General features: G+C 39.3%; 1 protein-coding gene across 5 annotated transcripts in view; it reads right to left on the reverse strand.

The window, feature by feature from the left end:
- The window catches only part of CUL1 (cullin 1), a 107,326-nt gene that overhangs the window by 39,032 nt on the left and 43,109 nt on the right, over positions 1–25,185 (reverse strand). For all 5 annotated transcript variants that reach the window (XM_049714714.1, XM_033412641.2, XM_004283645.3 and 2 more), the window contains exons 3-4: positions 4,665–4,839; positions 2,432–2,599 (exon numbers count right to left, since the gene is read on the reverse strand). In XM_049714714.1, coding sequence (XP_049570671.1) covers positions 2,432–2,599; positions 4,665–4,839 — 343 coding nt within the window. The remainder of the gene's footprint in view (positions 1–2,431; positions 2,600–4,664; positions 4,840–25,185) is intronic.

The following is a 25,185-nucleotide window of genomic DNA, read 5'->3' on the forward strand; positions in this document are numbered from 1 at the left end:
TGGTTTTTAAACTGTTGAGAAAGGTATTATTCAGTTAAGTTCAAACTCAAATTTATAACAATTTAACACTCAAATACAAACTGCTGAGAAATTAATTTAAAGGTAAATGCTATCAGTCTTATTTTCCGCCAAATTTAACCATAGATAAAACTGGGTTTATGTAAGATAATACAGTTCTGAAAAGGTTATGTGTAAATTTAATTTACAAAATGAAAAAGTTTCTACCAAAAAAAGGGCAATCTGAAAGCACTATTTAAGAGAAAAATATTTTTAGTAAAGCATGAACAATATATACTCAAGTACTACTAGAATAAAAAGGTTATTTCAGAATTAGGAATTATGCTACCAAAAAAGACTCCGGGAAGAGTGAGTCTTATTTTTCAGGAAAAATACACCCTGTGGGGCGCGGTCTGAAGGTAACTCTCCCTGTGCAAACTGGCCGCTGCTCCTCTTCCCACACTCCTCAGACCTGTCAGTGCAGGGGGAGGCAAGGCAAACGCAACGTGTGGCCATCAACTTCCAGTAAAGATACTGCACCTTTCAAACATTTTTCTAAGTTAAGACAGCACTAGGCAGACCTCATTTGACTTGGGATAATTCGTCACTTTGAAGGAAGAAAGGCAAGATAAGAAAGCAGGACTGAAGGTAAACCAGAGAAAGTTCAGGACAGATTCAGGGAAGAAGTCCTGCTGAATTCCTTTAACGTGTTAATAATGGAATTAGTTTACGCGCTCTGGTTGACTGGAAAGGAAACCCACAGCTTTCTATAATTGAAGAGAAAGACAAAATTATCAGGGAAAAAAGTAGATCTTTATAGTTCATGACAAAGCATCCCCGTCTTCTGGAGAGTCTGGAAAATGCAATGAGGCATCACTGCACAAGAACTGTTCCATGTGTCAACTGATATTCGAGCTTTAAATGAATTCAACAGGCTCCCTGCGAGAGCAGGCAAAGGAAATACTGTTTCTAGAGAGACGTGTTAACTGGCCTTTGCTGTGAGTTATGGCTGCGTATTGCATTTCCAAACTGACTACAGCATTTAGGGATGTAGAAACTACGAATTTTGAAAGTAAAAAAAAAAAAAAAGGAAGAAAGAAAAGGAAAAAAAAGCAGTCAAATCTTGAAAACAGTACACAAAAAAGTTTAAAGACTATAATAATTTTGGGGAGTATGTGATGTTATTATAGCGCATCTATATGGTGTTTTAGGTCAAGCAGCCAAGAGGCAATCAACGAAAATCACGCTGATTCCTACACTGACAACTTTCAGTCTCGAGAAAGCATCTGTAAGTGGAAAAGAAAAGGTGGACTACAAGAGACTCAAATCAAAACACTAAACCTAGAAAGTTCTGTTAAAATTATATAACAAAGTACCATTATGAAGCAATAACCGTTTGGTATAGAAACTGAGCTACACAAATAATAAAAGTGTGTCATGCATCTATGGCACATTTCTTTTAATTAAATTTGCCAAAAGCAAAGCAACAAAGCATTGCTATTATAGCAACATTCTTGGATATGGAGATAATCTCATTATGCAGAACCTGACATTTTAACACCACTCGTTCAAAAAAGGTACTGTCTGTATATCTGAGAGCCTACTATGAACAGACAGACTGTTCTGTTGTTCTGAGTCCTCCCTTGACTGGTTCTCAAACTCGACAGTGCATCAGAATCACCTGGAGGGCTTGCTAAAAACACACCGCTGGGCCCCAGCTCCAGAGTCTCTAGTTAAGTCAGTCTAGGCTGAGGCCCAATTACTTGCATTTCTAACAAGTTCCCAGGTAATATTGATGCTGCAAGTTTGGAGACCACACTTTGAAAACCAGTGAGCCTGGAAAAAGCTCCCTTGACTGAAGAAACATACTAATGAAGGTGATTTAACAATTCAAATTTTGCCTCTTCAAAATTTATTTCCATGCAGTCTTAAAAAAAAAACCCTCAATTTTGAATTCTGTTAAGTGTCATGACTCCTATTACTTCGTATATTGAGTGGGTAGAGTGGAATTTCACATCACAGTCCCCTCCGTGAAGCAGTTTCCCAGACCCCAGAAGACCGTGGATGGCTGATCACTGAGGCTCGAGTCCCAAGCAAGGGACCCGCTTTGCCTGCTGCGGCCGGGATGCAGGACTTGCTGTGCTAAAACGGGGACAGCTCCGGGCTCGGCCTGATGGTCGGTCAGATAATTGAAGAAGAAACTTTTAATAAGTAAATGCAGAAGCGTGCAGGCTGTATTTTAGAACTCCAATTACTCATCCTTCTCTTTTCTCGCCACAAAATATCTAAGGGCCACTTATTGATAAATTAAAACAAAGGAAGTTATAGCTCACCTGTCTGAAAACTGCTTACTATTTGCCTAGATCTCCTACTGGGAAGGAAGATGTGTCCCTAAGAAAACACACATTTGAAAGGTGTGTAAAAAAAATCTTACGGAGTAGATTTCATAGATTCCTTTCCGTCCTTCGTCACACTCGCGGCGAACCCAGTGTCTATTGAGGTAGGCACAAATCCCATTCAGCACCTTGCTTGAAAACCGGTAGTCTTCCCACTGTTGAGTGTAGAACTTCAGTACACTCTCATCCATCAAATCTTCTCCGTCCTAAAGACAAGTTCACTAGAGCTTTAAGATGACTAATTTGTCACATGATAAATCAGAGATAAAAGTTAACTGAAACAAATCTATTGCATTAGGATACACTGATGTGTATGGCTTCAGATGGGTTCTTTGGATTATTCTGTATAGAAAACATGCTCATTTACTATAAATTCTCACAAGAAAGTAGCTCATGAGGATTAGACTAAAGAGAATTTTAATGGAAATTCTTTGATCTCAAACTAGAACATTTTTCATGGTATTAATATGCATATACATTCATAAAAAGACTGAACTTTTTAGAATATGAGGCTAATTCCTTTATATTAACAAATGAGGAATTCACCTCAACTTACTCCTATTTTTGATATTTTCTGTTAAAAAATTAATTAAAATGTCCAATTAACAATTTAGACCACGGGGCTGATACTCTTCCACTTTTTAATGCATCTTCTTCATTCATTAAATTTACTTAAAAATTATAAAAATCTATAGCTCTCTGTGGTAATCTGCTGCATTTTTGTAAAAATAAAGTATACAGTATAATGGTGCAATATTTCTTCTTTAACAAGGCCTCACGAGGAAAATGTTCATTTACCAAATTATTTTTACTGAAATGTCTACAACTTAAACCACAAATTTTTATTTGAAGGACAGTAACTTGAAATTTTTTCTTAGGTATTAATGACATCTACAAAGTTAGGTCTTACCCTTTAAAAATGGGGCATTAAATTGCAGTATAATTAAAACGTGCCGTAGCAGAAGAGCACTCCAGGGGGAGCTGGCAGAGGGCAGCCCCTGCATGAACTAAGGGCCTGGGGCCGTCCCTGAACTTCTCAGAAGCTCCATAAATACACGCTGCACGAGTGATCCGACAAGGCACGTGAAAACCTGACCGTATCTGGATACAACCAAACCTGTGTTCATTTAAATAACAAGAAACGAACCCGAACATGTAAAGCTAAGCTATTCTGGATTATAGTAGATGACCATTTTTAGAATGCAAAAAATAATATCGCTGATGGCATGGCTGTCAATACCTTTCAAAACACAATACACTGTTCCTCACTTCAATACTAAAAAAGAATAATTAATTCCAGTGTTCACTTTACAAAGTGTTGTGAATAAAAGCAAGGAGGACACAGTGGCTTCATCAAGACTGCTTAGGAACGTGGAAAATAATACCATCTTAGTCACGATTTGTGGTCAGTCGATTATGGTCTGTTAAAATGATGTTAAGTTTCCAATTACCTTGTAAAATATATTAAGAAAAACAAATGTGGCATGCTGAAGTTTTCTGCCTGTTATCTGTGTAAATAAACAATCTTTCAAGTATATACACAGAGTGTGCAGACTTCCCAGGGTACACACCCTACATAATGTGCGTAGCACCAGATGAAGAAGCCACTTGCCCATCCTGTGGCTGGATGGAAGGCATCACACTGCCTTTGCTACAGAGGATGGAGACTGAGGAAGAAAAAGGCAGAAGATGAAGGGGAAAAACCACATCACTGTCCAAGCAAAAGGCTCAGAGCAGGAGGAATGAATGTTCGTGGCGAAACCCACCCAGCCAAGGGCACAATTTCATTATAGTTCTGAAATGTACCACAAGGCCATGTAGAAAAGGCAAGAACACAATGGAAAATGTGATTACCAAAGGCTGGATAACCTTACAGTCTTTTATACATTTTGATACAGAACAGCACATTGGGTTCAAAATACAATACAGGTAATCTGACTTCATAATCATATGCTTTAAAAAGGTTCATCAATCTCTAACCACCAAATACCAAATGGTTAGTAATTGAAGGAAAGTACTACTATGGTGAAAGGCTATCAAAAACTTCTAATTTAACAAATCAAAGAACAGAATATGGGCTTATGAAGATTTCATCTTCACAACAGGTAAATGACTAAGCAAGAGCAAAACATCTTCAGGCACACGTCAACGCCAAAAACAATGAAACAATGACAGTGAAAGATTTAACTTATCAATAGAATCATTATTTCACTACCTTTTCTGTTTTTACATTCTTTTATAAATGCTCAGTATACATATAAAACATCTTACCTTCAGAAGATTTGTCAAGTAATTCTTCAAAAATTCTTTAAGCCGTTTGTACAATTCCAAGCCAACAAACTGAGCTCCCCCCGGCGTCTGCCCCTTTTTTGATTTAGAAGGAGGGACACCAGCCCCTCGAGCCTGGTTTGACTGGTGAACACTCGTGCAGTAGTTATAAACGTGACTTGGAGAAAAGTCAAGGAAATCAACAGGCATCATCAATGTCAATAGTGATTAATACGAACATATTTTCTTATAAGATACTTCAGTATCAATGTTTCCCATGTATCAACCAAAACCTGTTAAAGTTAGAGTGGAAAAAAGATCCCATTCACACACCAATAAAGCTAAGAGTCAGCCAGCCAAGGAGGATGGAACATACTGGAGGAAGGTCACCAAGAAAACTCTGGACCTTCAAGATCGTCTAATGCCATTACCTTGTGGAAAACTGTCCTGAGAGTATATTAGAAGGTAAGAAAAGAACTGGCAAATGTACAAAGAAAAGGTTGCAAATGAAAAGAAAAAAAGCAACTACCTACTTCAGGGAAAACAACAAGCTATAACCATAGTCTATTATAATGCTTAGCTATGAATATTTCCAGAAGCATATGTCATAAATATAAAAATAACCAAAACTTTAAAATTATCTGTAAGTGGATTTAACCAAAGCTACCCTCTGAGAATGAAAAATGAAAAGCAGAAGACACGGCAGTGAAAGAGACGGAGTCCTCTATTACAACTGAAAGTCATGGATGCCTAAAGCTGGCCAATCAGGAAAGAGCAGGACCCAGGCACTACGGAGAGAGATGGAGATGTGGTCTCTCTTTTTTTATATAACCTTTAATACTATTTCAGTTTATCTGCATATTCTTTACTTGGATAAAATTAATAGAAAGACACCAATACTGATTCAGACAGAAAGAAAAATCATGAAACAGAATATTCTGGTGTATTTAAGAACTTGCTATATAAAAACTATTTCAAGTCAGCGGATAAAGATTATTGAATAAATGGCATTATAGGTGATTTCAAAAAAATTTCATATTCCAAAATATATTACAAACAGATTAAGAATTAAAATATACAAACTGAAACCATAAAACAAAGAATATACACACAAATACTTTCTTGATCTGAGGTTGGAGAAGGCCTTTCTAAGCAAAGTCATATAATCACTTCATCTGAAATTCTGTAACTATTTTAGTAAGAGATATCTTAAAGTTACTACCTTTAATAAATAAAGGTAATTTAAAACAATGTGAAAAAAATTAATCTCTAAAGAAACAAGGATTCCAACAGAAAATCCAAAAGCTAAAAGAAATACGTATTCGTAGCCAAAAACCTAAAAAACCCCTCAATCTCAGTGGTAATCAAAGAACTATGCCATAAAACACTGACTCATTTTATTAAATATTTCAAATATAGACAGAATCACAGATTATAATACACAACAAACTCTTGCAAACTCATGACCTAGTTTGGACAAATCTTATTACATTCCCATGCTTGTCTCATTCCATCCAAACCCCCCTCAACTTTTTAGGAAATGAAATGATACAGAGTATACCTGACACACTACGAACTCTTCCCTCATCGCACTCTTCCTCCCCCTTTCCCTAGGGGCAAATGTCCCCGTGATTTGGTGTCTAACATTCCTATGAATGTTTTATATTTTACTGTGTAACAATATATGAAATTATTTTGCATGTTTTCAAATTTTAGATTACACAAACTGTAACACGTTGTACATCTGCTTCTGCCAATTTGTTTCTGACAACATTTGAGATAGTTACAGCTGTATGTAATGTACTGTATAGTACAGATTTATGATTTATCCATTCTCTCGTTGCTAGACCCTGCTAACGATCTTTTGGCAGGTTCCAAATTTTGGCATGATTTTACTGTATTTTCTTTTAAATCTGACATTTCTAATCCACCTTGGTTAAAACTGTATATAACATGAAGAAAAGTGATTTTACATTTCTCTGCATAGAAAACCAACGGTTCACAAACCACATATTAAATGGTCTTATCCTTTCCTGACTATATGTATTGCTACCTTCTAGATAACTGTCCATTTCAATAAACTTTTCAAGTACACTGCCCAGTTCAGTCTTCTTTTAAAAAATGCCTGCTAATTTTATTGTCCCCCTTTTAAAATATTTTTATTATTAATTTTGCCAGAGGCTTGTCTATTAGTCTTTTTAAGGAACCAGTTTGAGATTTATCCATTTTCATCACTGTACCTGTATTTCTACTGTTTCCAATCTACTTCTTTCTTTACGTTTGCTCTCTTTCTATAAATCCTCGTTTGGTTGCTTAGCTTTGTCATTTGTCCTCTTTGCTCTTTTTAATATAAGCATTAAAACCTACAGACTTTCTGGGCTTCCCTGGTGGCGCAGTGGTTAAGAATCCGCCTGCCAACGCAGGGGACGTGGGCTCGAGCTCTGGTCGGGTTACATCCCACATGCCACGAAGCAACTAAACCCATGTGCCACAACTACTGAGCCTGCGCTCTAGACCCCGCGAGCCACAACTACTGAAGCCCGCATGCCTAGAGTCCATGCTCCGCAACAAGAGAAGCCACTGCAATGAGGAGCCACGCACCGCAACGAAGAGTAGCCCCCACTCGCCGCAACTAGAGAGAGCCCGCGCGCAGCAACAAAGACCTGACGCAGCCAAAAATAAAAATAAAATAAATTTATTTAAAAAAAAACCAAAAACCAAAAAAAATCCTACAGACTTTCAGCTCTACACCTCTGTGGCTACATCACCTAAGTCTGATATGTATTCTCCTTATTCAGTTATATTTTCTTTTTTCCATTGCTAGTTATCTTGATTATAAGAGTTTAGAATTTTTTAGATTTCCAAAGTGTTTTTTTTTAACCTTTAAAAAAACCCTTTAATTTCTTTTTAAAATTAATCAGAGAGTGTTATCTTTTGGATAGCTTCTTTAAAATATGATGAGTGGGCTTCCCTGGTGGCGCAGTGGTTGAGAATCTGCCTGCTAATGCAGGGGACACGGGTTCAAGCCCTGGTCTGGGAAGATCCCACATGCCACGGAGCAACCAGGCCCGTGAGCCACAACTACTGAGCCTGCGCGTCTGGAGCCTGTGCTCCACAACAAGAGAGGCCGCGATAGTGAGAGGCCCGCGCACCGCGATGAAGAGTGGCCCCCGCTCGCCGCAACTAGACAAAGCCCTCGCACAGAAACGAAGACCCAACACAGCCAAAAAATAAATTAATTTTAAAAAAAAAAGATGTTTAAAAAAATATATGATGAGACTTGTGGCCGAAGATGTAGTGATTTTTCTTTACATGTGCTTGAAAAAATGTCCACTCTCTAACTGCTGGACACATGGTTTGTTAAAGCAAGCTGGTCACTTTTGCTTTTCAGATGTTCTGTATTGCCAGTGATTTGTCTGTTTATTAACTACTGAGAAATTTTTATTAAAATCCCCCTAACCAGTTATGGGTTTGTCAATGAGTCTTATAATTCTCTAAAAAATCTGCCATATATTTTGAGGCCCTGTTAATAAGTTTACAAATTTAGAATTATATTCCTGGTAACTTGTTCTTTTTTATCATTAGAAAGTAACCACGTTTTTTCTTAACAACAGGGCCTTAGAAAGCTATCGTATCTGATGTTAATATGGTTTTTCCTATATTTTGGTTAGAATTCATCTCAAATACCTGTATTCCACCTCTTTACTTTCAACTTTTATATCTCTATGTTTTGGTTTGTCTACTGTGAATCACCACAGTAAGATTCACTTTTAAAATAGAAATTGAGTCAGACAGTCTCTGATGGGCAGGTTTGGTTTTAAGATTATACTGTTTTCTACTGCTATCTCGATTAATTTCTACCACCTTATTTTGCATTTTCTATTTTAATTTTTTTTCTCTGTGCTTCTTGTTTTCTCCCCCTTTCTCTTATATTGGATCGATAGTTTCCTTATTCCACTGTAGTACTTTTGTTATGCTGGAGTTACACATCTTATTCAAATTCTTGTAATGGTTACCTTAAAATTTGGCATGCATATTTTGCTTTCACCAATTCTGGTAAATTCTTGGGTCATTTCCTCTTCAAACACTTCTGGTCCCCTTTCTATTTTCTCCTAGCTTCTCTGCTACATTTTCATGTCACCTCCTTATCTCAATTTATAACTTCAGTTACTTCCATCACTTTATCTTTGTTCAAACTTTCTAATTTTTCTTGATCTACCTACCACAAGTTAAGTAATTCTCTATCAGCTGTGTCAAATTTGCTACCTTTAATAATTTTATTTTACATTTGCAGATTTTCCCTATTTCTTTAAAAAGATGTCTTATTGTCCATAGTGTTTTGTTCCTTTATCTTCTTGACTCTTTTACACCACTAATTGTTTTTAATACACTTAGAAGTGCTCTCTAAAGACCTTTCTGTTTGAAGTTCTTGAGGCTCTAGTTCTGCTGTTTGTTCTATATGCTGACTTGGTCACGTGGACCGAGACTCTCCTCACTTTGTAACTTTGGGGTTTTTTAAAAACTCATTTTCAGTGGGGCTTTCACATTAATTTCCCAGCTTGGGGAAATCCCCCAGCAAGCTGGCAATACAAACTCAAATCCCAAAGACACCAGAGGTGACAAATTCTCAGGACGGATTCCCCCTCCACTCCCCTCACATGCAGACCTTGGCTCAAACTACTTTCCTAGTGGCCCACCTGGGAGAGTGGGTCGATTATTTTGTTTTCCAGTTCACCTTTTCACTAAAGATTTCCATGGAAACATCAGCTTCTTGGCCGGGCGCAGGCTTTGCTCCTGTTCTGTGTGACCACTGCTTCCAGCCTACCCGCCTCTCACCCAGATCCTCGGGCAGCACAGAGTCTCACTTTGTATCTAGCACCCAGTTCGAGGTGTTTGGTTCTAGGGAATTTTTTAGGTTACCTACTTCAGCCTGACCTTTATTTCTCGGCAATATATTAATCTCTAGCTACTAAATTAACAAAGGTTTTAAAAACAAAACAAAACAAAACAAAACAGTCAAACCCAGTGATAGCCAAAGTGCAGGAACATGGGAGCATCTATCCATTGGAGGTCAGAGCACACACTGTTAAATATTTTTTTCTGGAATATAATTTGGAAATATTCAAAATTCAAGTGCATTCTTTTTGATATAGTAATTATACTCACAAGCATTTATCATAGTGAAATTATCATGGAAGTATACAAATACTTTAATTTAGCTATCAAACTATCACAGCATTGCTGAAGATGATAAAAAGAATTCTAACAACCTACTTGTCAAACATAATTAGTTAAATACACTGTTGGATTCACCTGAGGATACAATATGGCGCTTTTAATACTGTCAGAGAATATAGAGTGGTTATAAAAACTGCAATACATTTACCAAATTTCATCTAATCCAAGACTCTGGTCACAATATGTATCATTACTTTAAGTAACACTACGAAAATGCTGCCAATTAGAATCTGACACAGTGCGTTTAGATGGGATTTTTTTATACTGACTAAAAGATTAGTGGTTTAGACTTAAAAAGATTTATCACAACGTTCTTGTAAGCAAATAAAGAAAAGCTGAGAGCAGGCCACAGCCCATAGCCCACGGTGGGGTTTCTTTCTAATCTGCTCCCATCCTGAGCTTGGCTTGATATTAAAAGGTTTTGTTCTTTCCGGCCATACTCTTCAAAATGGTCCTTAATGGTTTGCAGGCTAAGAACAAGGGTGGGGGCGGGGCAGGTAACTCGGCACAGGTGCAGGTAATGAGCACCTGACCAACCAGGGAGCCATGCCGCCCACTAGGGGTGCACTCAGCCCTGGAGTCAAGGAACGTGGGACATGCATAGATCCATACAGAAAGACGTTGAAAAGATAAAAGTGTAAAGCACAACTTAGAAATGAGCATTTCAGTGTGGTTCCTTTGGACATGCAGATAAAGTTTATGTATCTGTCCAGACATTAATAGTCATTACTTTGGGAGAGCAGGGCTAGCAAGGGTTTTTAAAAACTTTTAACTACAGAATTCTTTCTTCTTCACAAAGTATTCTTTGTGCCCAGAACACACACTCTCACCCCACCATTACTTCCTTTCAGCCTCACCTCCTCAAAGAGGACCTGGAAACAATGCAAGGAACCCTGGGCCTCACAGAACAGACTAAACGGCAAAATTTTAATGGGGGGAAAAAAAAAAAAAAAAAGCCCTTAAAAGCTCTTTTAAAATTTCTACCCACAGTTTAACATTCATTCCCAAATTAGTATCACCCTCACCATTATCCGACCAGGCACGGAAAACATGAGACAGTGCTGACTAGAGACAGTAGTGGTTAGGAGCTGTCCTACTTTATAAAACTTAGGTTTCCTTCTATCAACTTACATCTAAATTAGATGGAATAACGAAGAACTTATAATAAAAAGCAAGCGTGCTATGATCCACCCCTCCCAACCCACAGCAGCAACCGCTTTTAACTGTTTCTTGATTTAGTTCTTGTTTTTCAGGCAAATAGACACATCTTCAAATCATACACCTGTATTGTCTTTTGACTAATTAATCTTCATGTAAGTTACTGAATTCCTGCCAACAGAAAACCTCTCTCGTGGCCACCCCCAACCCAATCCTGCCACGGCAGTGCCCATGTCACTGTGGAGCCTGCGGGAGTTGCCGCTGAAACTTCAGGTTCTACTTAAACTTTGGTTCTGCAATCAGTACCAACGTATCTAACCACGTTTCTGTGGGATAGTAACTATAAACTTGAAAAAGTGTAAAGAACTGTCTGAAGGCACCAGACAGCAACCAAAAGGTGGCTTATAGTGCAGAGTATCCTAGTCTTGGAAGAAGGGAACGGCACAACCCAAGCCTGTAGACCTAAGAAAGGAAAATGAGACGCACTCAAGAGAAAAGCAACAGAGACCAACCTGGAGGTGACCTGTCTCCAAATTAGGAGACAAGGATTTTAAAGCAACTATTACAGCTATACTCAAGGACACAAAGAAAAACAGGCTCATAACAAATGAAAAGTAATTGCAGTAAAAAACAAACTATGAAAAAAAAACCCAAATAAAAATTACAGAACTGAAATACATATTACCTAGAATAAGTTATTTAGTGGATGGGCTTGAGAGCAGAGTGGAAACGAAATAAGACTCATGAAGACAGACCAACAAAAATGATCAATTCTGAAGAAGAAAGAGGGGAAAAAAAAAAACTGCTGAAAACTAAAGGGGAGAAAAAATATTAAAAGTAGACTTGTAACATACAGCAAAAGAATATCACCACTACAAAGGCCAAATGACAGTGGAATAACATCTTTAAGTGTTGAAAGAAAAAAACCTATCAATCCCAAAATTCTTTATCCAGTGAAAACATTCCTCAAAAAGGAAGGCAAAATAAAGGTAATTTCAAATAAAATAAAACTTAGAGGCTTCACATAGTACAGACTTAAATTCTAGGTAGAGACGAATTGATATCAGGCTGAATCTTGGATCTTCAGAAAAGAATGAAGAGCATTAGGAGTAATAGATATTTGGGCAAATATAAAAGACTATTTTTCTTAATTCTTTAAAATACAGGGCTTCCCTGGTGGCGCAGTGGTTGAGAATCTGCCTGCTAATGCAGGGGACACGGGTTTGAGCCCTGGCCTGGGAAGATCCCACATGCCACGGAGCAACTGGGCCCGTGAGCCACAACTACTGAGCCTGCGCGTCTGGAGCCTGTGCTCCCCAACAAGAGAGGCCACGATAGTGAGAGGCCTGCGCACCGCGATGAAGAGTGGCCCCCACTTGCCACAACTAGAGAAAGCCCTTGCACAGAAACGAAGACCCAACACAGTCAAAAATAAATTTAAAAAAAATATATTAAAAAAAAAAAAATACAAAGAATGATTTAAAACTAAAATTTATAATATTGTCTTGTGGGTCTTAAAACTATTTAGATGTAATATAAAGGATGAGCTTGGGATAGTAAATGGAACACTGCAGTTACAAGGTTTTTCTATGTTTTCTGTGATGTCATTCAATATCAACTCTAAGCAGCATATTAAAAAAGAAATAAAAGGATACATATTGTACTCCCTAGAGCAATCACACACACACACACACACACACACACACACACACACAGCAGAGGAATAGCTAAAAAAGCCAGCAGATATATTAAAATGCAATTCTGAAAAAATTCAAATAATCCAAAAGAAGAGAGGAAAGCAGGAACAGAGAAATTTTTTTACAGAGCAGAAAAAATAATAAGATGGTAGGCCTAAAAACCAACCTATGAATACTTATAATAAATGTCAGTAGACTGAAACCTACAGTCAAAAGGCAGAAATGATCAGAAGGGACAAAACAGCAAGACCTTTCAATATGCTGTTAAAAGAGACACAATTTAGATATAAAGACACAGACAAATTGAAAGTGAATAGATGGAAAAAGATTATCATGCAAACACTAAGCATACGAAGGCTGAAGACGCTACAACAGTATCAGACAAAACAGACTTCAACAAGACAAAGTATTACCAGAGACGAGAGGGACATTTCATAATAATAAAAGGACATAATCATAAATGTATGTTCTCCTAATAGCAGAGCTTCAAAATACATGAAGCAAAATATGACAGAGTAAAGGGAGAAAAAGACAATTCCACAATCATAAGATTAAAAATCCCTCTCTCAGCAACTAGACCACAGGCGGGGAAGGGGGGAAAGGAGTCATGACACAGACGACCTGATTGACACTATCAATCACCTTCACCTAATTCTATACCCAGGGGATGCTACTAAACTGTCTCTCTCAAAGAAGAAAAGAAAAAAGCCCCAACTGTAGCCTTAGCAGCTATCTGTGGGGTAAGACTCCCTCCACGGCAGATTTCAAGCTACCAACATGACATTACTGACAGGGAGCTGGGGAGAGATGTGCATAATCATCTCCCACAAGCCAGTGGGATCCTGCCCCAGTCTACACCCAACAAATTCACATTCTTTTCAACAGTACATTGTACACTCACCAAATAGGCCGTTTTCTGGGCCATCACGGCCCTCAATACATTTTAAAGGACTGAACTCATATAGAGTTTATTCTCTGACCAAAATGGAATTAGAAATCTGCAACAATAAGCTACCCTGGAAAACCTCTAATATTTCTAACTAAACAACACACTTCTATAAAACCCAAGGGTCAAAGAACAAATAACAAGACATAAATTGTTTTGAACTAAATGATAATGAAAATACAACAAATCAAAATTTGTGGAATGAAGCTAAAAATCCTTACAAAGAAATTGGTACCTTCAAATACTTACACTAGAATAGGTGAAGATGACATTAAGATGACAATACTTCTTATTATTAAGATGACAAATTGATCTACAGATTCAACACAATCCCTATCAGAAGAATCCCAGCTGACTTCTTCGTAGGAAGTGACAAGCTGATTCTAAAATTCATATGGAATTGCAAGGGACCCAAAACAATCTTGAAAAAGAGCAAAGTTGAAGCCCTTACACTTCATGATTTCAAAACTTACTACAAAATTACAGTAATCAAGACAGTGAGGTACTGGCATGGGATAGACACATATATCAATGGAACAGAATTGAGAATCTAGATATAAACCCATGTCTCTGTGGACAACTAATTTTTGACAAGGGTGCCAAGACCATTCAATAGGGGGAAAAATGGTCTTTCAAAAAATGGTGCTGGGACAACTATATAGTGACATGCAAATATATGAAGGGGTCCTTTACTTCACACCGTATATAAAAATTAACTGAAAATGGATCAAAGACCTAGAACTAAGAGCCAAAACTATAAAACTCTTAGAAGAAAACATAAAAATAAATCTTCATGACTTTGTACTTGGCAAGGGACTCATATATGACATCAAAAGCGTGAGCAACCAAAGAAAAAAATGAACTGGATTTTATCAAAATTTAAGTTTTTCGTGTCAAAGAACACAATCAAGAAAACGAACAGACAATCCACAGACTGAGAGAAAACAATTTATCAATCATTTATCCGATAAACTATTTGAATATGTAAAAAACTCTTACAACTCAATAATAAAAAGACAACCCAATTAAAAAAATGGGCAAAGGCTCTTAACAGACATTTCTCTGAAGAATGTATAAAAATTGCCAATAGCTACATCATTAGTCATCAGGGAAATGCAAATCAAAACCATAATAAGACACCACTTCATACCCATTAGGATGGCTAGAATCAAAAAACTCAGATGGTAACAAGTGCTACTCAGGATGTGGAGAAACTGGACCCCTCACACACTGCTGGTGGGAAAGTAAAACAGTATTATCATCCACTTTGGAAAACATTCTGGCAGTTTTGCAAATGGTTAAACATAGACCTACCATCTGACCTAGAAATTCCACGCCTAGGTATCTAACCAAGAGAAATAAAAGCATATTCATATAGAAACCTGTACACAAGTGTTTACAGCAGCACTACTCACGATAGCTACAAAGTGGAAATAACACACGTCCATTAACTGATGAATGGATAAACAAAATGTAACATCTATATCTACACAGTGGAATACTATGTGGCCATAAAAACAAATGAAGCAGTTATGTATGCCACCACATGGACGAGGCTTGAAAACATGGTAAAGTGGAAGCTGCCAGACACAGAACTAGTCTACTCAGTTCACTATAACACAACACCACAGACTGGGTGGCTTAAACAACAGAAGTTAATTTTCTCAGAGTTCTGGAGGCTAGAAGTGCGAGATCAAGGCGCCAGGGTTGGTTTTGGGTGAGGCCTCTCTTCCTGGCTTGCAGATGGCTGCCTTCTCCCTGTGTCCTTGGAGAGAGAGCTCTCTGGTGTTTTTTCCTTTTCTTATAAGGACACCAATCCCATAGGATCAGGGCCCTACCTTACAACCTCATTTATGCTTATTTCCCTAAAGGTCCCATCTAAATACTACAAAACTGGGGTTAGGGCTTCAACATATGAATTTTGGGGGGCATACACTTCAGTCCACATATTATATGATTACATTACATAAAACGTTCAGAATAGACAGATCTATAGACCGAAAGTAGATGAGCATGGAGGTGGGGGACTAAGGGAGTAATAGCTAAAGGGTACAAGGTTTCTTTCTGAGATGATGAAAATGTTCTAAAATGTGTGATTGAATATATCTGTGAATATACTGAAAACCACTGAAATGTACATTTTAAATGGATGAATTGTATGTGTGAATTGTATCTCAATAAAACTGCTATTAAAAAATATTCAATGTAATCCCAATTGTAATCCAGAAACTAATAGAGTAGAAATTGACAAGCTGACAATAAAACTTATAGAGAAATGCAAAGGACCTAGAATAGTCAAAAATCTTGGGGTAGGAGAACAAAGTTGGAAGACCTATACTACCTGACTTCAAGAGTTTTCATACATACAGTAATTAAGAAATTACAGAAAAATGAAAACACCAACCAATAATCCCACATAAATATAGATGTAAACATATTGCACAAAATAGAAACAAATCAAATTAGTAGTATGTCATTCCTTTAGGATGGATACATATCAGTGAAACAGAATTCTAGAAATAGAACCTACTTATATTGTGACTTAGTTTTAACGAGGGCACCAAAGCAACACACTGGGGGAAACAAATGACGCTGGAATAACTGGAGAACCACATGGGGGAAAGATTAACCTCAAGCCCTACCTCACACCACACACAAAAGTTAACTCAAGATGCATCACAGACCTAAATGTAAAAGCCCAAACCATAAAGCCTCAAGAGGGAAACACAGTATCTTTGTCATCCAGGCAAAGGTTTCTTATAGGTCACAGAGGATGATACTTGTAAAAGAAAATAAAACAAATTAGGTTTCCTCAAAATAAAAACAACCTGCTCACTCAAAGACACCATTAAGAACAGGAATAGCAAGCCTCAGACTGGGAGAAAATAGTAGCAAGACATATCTTGATAATATGATGAAATGCTGGCATCCTAAATATATTAAGAACTCCTACAACTCAATAATAAAAAGGATATTAACCCAAAAGTTAAAAAAAAAAGGAAAGTAAAAGACTCAGATGCTTTACAAAAGACCACATACAAATGGTCAACTAGCATATGAGAAGGACTCAACATCATTAATCACTAGGGAAATGCAAATTAAAACCACGAGATACCACAACACTCCCACAAGAACGGCTGAAATTAAAGAGAATGACATTCCGAGCAGATGTTGGCAAAACTGTAGGACAACTAGAACTCAGAAACATTGCTCACATGAATTCAAAATGATACAACCACTTTGGAAAAATAGTTGGCTAGTTTCTTATAAAGTTAAACATACTATTACCACACATTCCAGCAATCCCACTGCTATGTGTTTGCCCAAGAGATATAAAAGATCTCCACTTAGATGTTCATAGTAGTTTTATTCATTACAGCCCAAAACTGGAAACAGCCCAGGTATCTGTCATTAGAAGAATGAATTAAGAAACTGTCGTATTCATACAATGGAATATTACTCAGCAGAAAAAAAAGGGGGGGGTAGGGAAACTACTGCTACTTATGATAACATGGATAAATCTCAAAAATACTGAGTGAAAGCAGCCTTACATGAAGTGGTTCACACTTCCTTTGCACCACTTGGTACATACTTTCCTTTAGATGAACTTCTAGGACAGGCCAAACTAATCTATGGTGGTTGCCTTGGGGGAGGCCAGGATTAACTGGGAAGCATTAAGGAACTTTCTGTGGGGATGATTATGCCCTGTAACTTGGTAGGGCTTTGGGTTACTTGGGCAAATGTGTTAGTCAAAACTTACCTACTGGAAACTATAAACAAATATCAAACTCCACTGATGTATATGCCTGAGCACTTAGGGAGAAGTGCATTGATGTCTACAGCTTACTCTGAAATGTATGAAATAAAATGGATGGATGGATATGGGAATTCAGGATAGACAGATATGTAATTAAGCAAGTTCAATTAAATGGGTCTTCACTCTAAAATTCTTTTGACTTCTTTGTATGTTTGAAATTTTTTATAATAAAAGGTTGAGGGACTTCCCTGGTGGCGCAGTGGTTAAGAATCCGCCTGCCAAGGCAGGGACATGGGTTTGAGCCCTGGTCTGGGAAGATGCCACATGCCACGGAGCAACTAAGCTCGTGCGCCACAACTACTGAGCCCGCGTGCCTAGAGCCCGTGCTCCGCAACAAGAGAAGGCACCGCAGTGAGGAGCCCGCGCACCGCAACGAAGAGTAGCCCCCGCTCGCCGCAACTAGAGAAAGCCTGAGCAGCAACAAAAACCCAACGCAGCCAAAAAATAATAAATAAATAAATTTATCAAAAATAAACAAAAGGTTGAAAACTCCAAGACAGAAAATAACATATAACAACCTTCAAAACAAAACATAAAGAACACTTGAGCCTCTGATGTCATTTGCTAAAGACAATTAGACATGCTTTATTACCTAAAATCAAAAGCAAAGATACAAAACCAGTCATTCGTAAAACTGCTGAACAAATGCCTGTGTACCACTTTGGTCCTTTTATTAAGACTTACTGTAATAACGGTGCTCCCGGCTAATTACATTGTGATGGGCTAATCACTTAAGACAGGTGGTCAGACTCCAACTATTTCAATATTTGAGGCTGCTAGATTATGTTCATTTCCCTTAACTGTGCCTCTTCATAATGACAGGCTTAGGGCTTCTGATATGCCTTACATGCTACTCTTGGTAACTGAAGGCTGGGTTCCTTCCACTCAACACACTCATGGTCTTAATTCCGGCAGCAATTGCAACAGCTCCCCAGTCTTCTAGCTTCAGTTTAGACAGACTGCTCTCTAGACCCACTGGGCGACACTAATCCAGGAACTGCATCCTGTTCTCAAATTCAGTCCACAGGTTGTTGGATATCTCTTAATTCTCTGTGCACAGAAATTGTGGGATCGATCTTTTCTTCCCTTATTATCTTGGGCACTAGAGATATAGCACCTTCAGGTCTGGGAAGTTACTTTTCACTCTCTATTAAAAATATTATAAATTCAAAAAAATCTTCTTCCCCTGTTTTTCTCTAGAATTCCTAACAGTCAGATACTAGGCCTCCTGGGTGACTCCTGTCTCCAAAGCTACTTGTCCTTTTATTTTACTTTTTACTGTCCTTCTATGTCTTCAATTGTTCTTCTTTTTAAAATCTCAGTTACCATTTCAAATGTGAGTTCTTTTCTCACAGCATCCTGTTCCTAACTTACTGTCATAATGAGAAGCTTCTCATATCAGACAATGTTACTTTTTAAAACATATTCTTATTTTCCCTGTATTATCAGTTTCTTCCTGTTCCCTTTTATTCTTTGTGTGTGTATTCTGTTCTTTCATACAACTATTAATCCTTAGTACTCATAATGATAAGGTACTAAAAAACTAACTGGAAACACCACTGGCCTGAGTGAGGCTGGTGGGCCACAGTTCTGAATGGCTCACCTTTCATGTCAATAAATGCATTTATTTTTCAGGGCTGTTCAATTTTTCCAGAGCACTGTTCTGTCTCTAGCATCCCCACCAGCATTCTGAATATATGGAATTAGGGACCAATCACTCTAAAGGCCAACTTTCTATCATAGCCACTGTGGTTGCTTCCTATTCGTGACAACCTCTGCTAGGCCTCCTGTTCCCAAGTTTCTGCAGCGGTCCCATTCAACGTGTTCTACATAGAAGCAACGAATCTTCTGCTTGGGATGCAGACTCTTGACTACCATGTGTTCTATACCTGAGTAGAGGGAAATGACAGGCTTTCAATTTCACGGATTCTGAATCCATCCCTCACCTCCCAAGCACTGCCCAGTCTCACGCCTCCACCTTCTGCCAAACCGGAGCCTCCAGGTCCCAAGCTTCTCCAGTCCTGCAGGGCCAGTGGTGCTCTCCTCTGGGGATGCACCCTCTAAAGCGAGGCTTCCTATACCCTGGTGATCAGTACTGTGACTCTATCTGCTTTTCATTCTCCAAAAAAAAACCTGTTAAATTCTCATCTATGATGTCTGTTTTCTTCCATTCTTTGTCTTCATTGATTTAAAAATTATTTTACTATCATTTTAGTGATGTCACAAACGAGAAAGTCAAAACATAAATTTCATCTTCAACCAGAAGCCCAGAAATTTGCTCCTTTTGTTTCCTGTTTCTACCCTAGTTCAAAACTTACACAACATCACACTTGGATTACTAAAACCAAGTTGGTCTTTCTGTGCCTTTGATATCTTTCCTGTTTTAATCCCATTTGGTTTCCAGATTCATCCTCCTAAAGTCATTAGTTATCAAGTCATATATCCATCTCTATGGACCCACAACACTTTAAAACAAACAAACTCATTTACCTGGTATTCAAGGTTCACCAGAATCTGGAGTCACTCTTTATTAAAGCCAGTTAAACTAACTTGTGTAGCCATTCTTACAGCATCTATTCAAGCTGACCAGCATCCTGTTCTCTCAAAGTGCTACTTCCCACTTTCACGTTCATCTTTCTCCCTCCAGCAAAACTCTGCAAGACTTTCATCCCTTTGTTTCTCCTTATCTATACTCATCCTTTGAGGCCCACTTAACCTCTACTAGTTCTTGAAACTTTCCAACCTTGGAAGTGTCAGAATCCTTCTCCCTCCTCCTCTGAGCATCCCCTCTGTACTACCCATCATAATATACTTCCTAATTCATGAAACGGGACCATCAAATATTCCGGCACACACACACATCCCCCTCCACCCACTTCACTAGGGATTTGAGATAGCTTATGAGAAGACCTGAAACGTAATAGAAAAATAAAAAATACAAGCCCAAATAATATTTACAGAACACAAAAATAAGATAGGATACAAGACTTCCCTGGTGGTGCAGTGGTGAAGAATCCGCCTGCCAATGCAGGGGACACGGGTTCAAGCCCTGGTCTGGGAAGATCCCACATGCCGCAGAGCAACTAAGCCTGCGCGCCACAACTACTGAGCCTGCGTTCTAGAGCCCGCGAGCCACAACTACTAAGCTCGTGTGCCACAACTACTGATTCCCATGCACCTAGAGCCCGTGCTCCGCAACAAGAGAAGCCATCGCAATGAAAAGCCCTCGCACCACAACGAAGAGTAGCCCTCACTCACTGCAACTAGAGAAAGCCCACGCGCAGCAACGAAGACCCAATGCAGCCAAAAATAAATAAATTTATTAAAAAAAAAAAAAAGACAGGGCACAAAATTATTGTGTCTATGTCAGCATCCTAAAACTTACTTAAACAAATAACCATGCATTATTAGAAATGCACATATTTCACATGTGGAGGACTACCTGCCAAAATTAATTCCAGTTTCAGAGTATTTATCTTCCGCATTTCTAATAGCATTTAAGTAACAGAACTAACTGTTAGGGCAATTCCTACTCCTGACTATAGTACAAATATTATCAAAGGAATCAAGGAAAAATGAATTTTCCTATTGTCTCTATAAAGACGTCTGTTTCCAGAGCACAGAAGAACAATTACAAGTGCTCAGATATAAGCTAAAAATGGTATCACGACGAGACCATTTCTCACACTCACGGGGAGGATTCAGAGAAAGTGCTCTGCAAAGACTGATGACCAGGGAACCATCACAGGTACATGTTTACTTACACTTGGGAAATGCTGTTAAAGGTTATTTCTAAGTTACATACAAACACTCGTTTTCTGTACGATGTATGTGTGTGTAGATAACACTCAGACAGATGTACCCAAGACAGCAGTGCAGGGACTTCCTGGGGGCTGAGAGACATGAACGACATGTCGATGGAAAGAACTCGTACTTTTCACTGTGTGTCCTTTTAAACCTCTAGATTTTACTACAGGATTATTTGTCTAAAAAACAAAAATTATTAAAAAGCCCCCAAATGGGTAGTTGCGCCTGACTGTGGAAGACTTCAGCCCGAAGCTGGGCTATGCCTCATAGAAGATGCTGGCCTGGGGGCCCATGCTGGCTGTTTTCCTGAAGAGGAAACTGACACAAAGTTTATCGGGAAGATACCAACCGGTGGATGCTTCTGACAGAGTCGTGAACGCCTTTCACAAAAGAACGGCACCAGCTGCGCTCTGAGCCCAGGCTGCGTCAGCAGAAAGGCGAGACCCACGGCCTCCCACCTAGACAGACCCACGGAGCTCTAATGATGTGCAATCTTCACTTTGTAGTGTTTTATCTTGGCTTTAAAATCAACTGTGTGGGGAAATGCTATCAGAAAAGGAAAAAGCAGACTCCTAATGTGTATCAGAAGCTACAGGGAGGGGACTTCCCTGGTGGTGCAGTGGTTAAGAATCCGCCTGCCAATGCAGGGGACATGGGTTCGAGCCCTGGTCCAGGAAGATCCCACATGCCGTGGAGCAACCAAGCCCATGTGCCACAACTACTGAGCCTGCGCTCTAGAGCCCGCGAGCCACAACTACTGAGCCTGCATGCTTCAACTACTGAGCCCATACGCTGAGAGTCCGTGCTCCGCGACAAGAGAAGCCACTGTGATGAGAAGCCCGCGCACCGCAATGAAGAGTAGCCCCCGCTCGCCACAACTAGCGAAAGCCCGCGCGCAGCAACGAAGACCCAACGCAGCCAAAAATAAATAAATTTAAAAAAATTTTTTTAATTAAAAAAAAAAAAGCAGCTGCAGGGAGAAGTCGTCTGTGCAGGGGACCGGCCCTCCACACACGTCACTGGTACGTCCCGCGTGTCACCTGGACGGGGAGGACCAGCCGGGCCTGAGGGGGGCTCTGGAAGGGGGGTGGCCCGCAATTGCTGGGGGTGGTTCATTCCACTGCGGGAAACCACCGACCTCAGGCTTCTGGCTGAAGAGCAGGGGCTCCTCCTGCAGCCCCCCACCCCGCCCCAAGCCCACCTGTACCACCCGCCCTTCCGACACGGGCAGCTGCGTGTCAACAGGGCACTGACTCTAAGTGATGACTGTAAAAACTCAGTAAATATGACTGAGATTTGAAAGTAAAATGGTCAGGTCTAAAATGATTTTTAAAGCAAAAACAAAATAGAATATGAAGAAAAGTTAAATATGGGAATTAAGAGGAAATAAGGGGAAAAAACCCTCAAGAGGTAAAAGTAAACTAAAAACCTAACAGGCAATTAAACAGAAGCTTCCTTCAGTAGTCAGCGGGTGGCTGTTCTACAGTACGTCAGCGAGAGCCTGACAAACCCCCGTATCTGACTTTTAAAACTTTGAGCTTGTTTTCAAAAGGTTCCCTGGAAGAGTTCCTTTGGCAACACGGTCAGAGGCGGGCAGTAAGTGGGACCCTAGGCAGACACCTGGGGTCTCTGCAGGCGGCCAGGATGGCACGGTGGCCTGGCGGCACTTGGTGTTCGAGAGCCGAGCCTGGTTCTGCCTCCGAATGGGCCTACGACTCTTCCGTATCCTAGAACTGCTCCGTCATTTGCCAAAACACACTTCTTGCATGATTAGTTGGGACAAGTCACCGCGAAAGGGGTCGGGTGACATGCAGCCATCTCCTGGGTGCCCGCCCCGCCGCTGTCATCCCAGGTGCTGCGTGTGACGACACGCTGTCCCAGCTGTGAGGCCAAGGGAGCCTGCAAACGCTTTAGGATAAGGCAGATGCCCCCACTGTCTGTTACCACACAGCACCAGGCCGTCTACATAAAGTCAACACATCTGGGGAATCAATTTGTGACTTTTAGTTACTACCAACCTCAAGGCATTTTCATTTTGTAAAAGACAAGTCAATTGAAGAAGCAAAACTAAACAGAACGGAACCACTTTCTACTACCACTTCTTCATCCAACTGAACTTAGTGGAAATTTAAGCAATTGCTTGTATGAAAATCATTTGGAAAGGCTCTGCACTAAAAGTTGTGTTGAAAATACTTCCTATCTTCGTGTCAACAAACAGCCCACCTGCAGCCAGTGGCGGGAGAGGCAGGCCTGCCTACCATCCCGCACTGTCGCCTGTAAACTTATAAAAGAATCAAGTTCTCTCTAGGCTGTGGTAGGTACAGCGTTGAAAAGGAAAATCCCAGACGAAGCAAATAAGTTCACATTTATTTCAAAGGCAGAGACTCCATGCAATGGACTGTGATTAACTATAAAATTTGTCTCAACAATGCTCAAAGTGCTCTAAGTATATACACTGTGAAACAGATTTAGAAGATAAAAGCTGAACATACCACATTTATACTAATAAACCAAAAAAGTTGCTTCTAGAGACAACTATGCAATATAATTATCATTTCTGTGGGTTCTCTCTCAAAGATAGATAAAATTTCTCAATCCCATAAACTATTTTAATAGTACGATGTCAGTAATGAAAGGTAGGGAGGATTTTGCAAGTAAGTATAATAACTAGGACCTATATTTGCATAAGGAAAACCAGCAAAAACGAAATAACTGTATTTTAAAATGCATGTTCTATACTGAAAATCCAGAAAGCACAGATCAGTTTTTTTTTTTAAGTCATCTATAAGCCCAATACATACGGATAGCCACTTTCAATACTACGGAAAGCTTTTCAAAAGCAGAGAGGATGCCGTGAGGGTTCACAGCACAGAGACCACTTCCTACCCTGCTTTCCCCTTTATTACAAACATTATTACATGTCAATGAATAGTCTTCAATGAATTTTTAATGGCTGTTTATAGCTATTTTATACCAAGTCCTTAATGTTGAAGGCTGAGGTTGTTTTCTGTTGTTTCCTATTATTAAAGTATGCCGAACAACCTTGCACATACAATTTGGACACAACTATTTCCTTAGGACAGAGTTAAAAGTTAAAAAATCACCAAAGTACATTTTTACGTCTTTCTATTTCTAAATTTCTCCAGAAAGATCATAGCAAACTAACACTCCCACCTGACCGCAGGGGCTCCAGCTCCCTTCACTCTGGCCAACAACACTGGCTACGACCATTTCTTTAAAAATGTTTTCACCATAAGTTTAAAAAATTTTTAATTCTTCATTTCTTTAATAATTAAGAGGTTGAAAATTTTCCTATATGCTTACTGACCATTTGCATTTCTTCCTTCTGTGAACCAGTTACATCCTTCCGAACCGTGCTCTAAAAGTATGGACATATATATATATATGTATGAACAGTCGCATACATTTGGAAAAAACACTTCTGTACCTTTAGGTTTATTTGCTGTAAGCCATGCTCGTTAGGTGAGCAAAATCAGATGAATGTAAGGCTCCTGAATAAAAAGTATACAAGACGAAAAATGTCCAAATACCTTCACCGCCTACATGGTTATTTCAAAATGGACATGCATCATTATGAATCTATTGTGAAAACAATTTGTGACCCTTTCTGTTTGATCCAATTTTCTACAAGACTGAGTTTCTATAAAGGAACGAGAACTCTGGAGCAGGCAGGCCAAGAAGAAAGGCCGCCACCTGGAATACCGGCCCTGCATCCACAGCTCCTGCAGAGGAGCCGGCGACCTGAGCATAGTGACAGCGACACGACGGCCCAGCTGGCAGGTGATGAGCTGCAGCAGGACCAAGCACATCCTGGCGTGTCAACCTTGCAAGGCCTACGCT

The sequence above is a fragment of the Orcinus orca genome, chromosome 9 (assembly GCF_937001465.1).
Source record: "Orcinus orca chromosome 9, mOrcOrc1.1, whole genome shotgun sequence".
Taxonomy (NCBI): Eukaryota; Metazoa; Chordata; class Mammalia; order Artiodactyla; family Delphinidae; genus Orcinus; species Orcinus orca.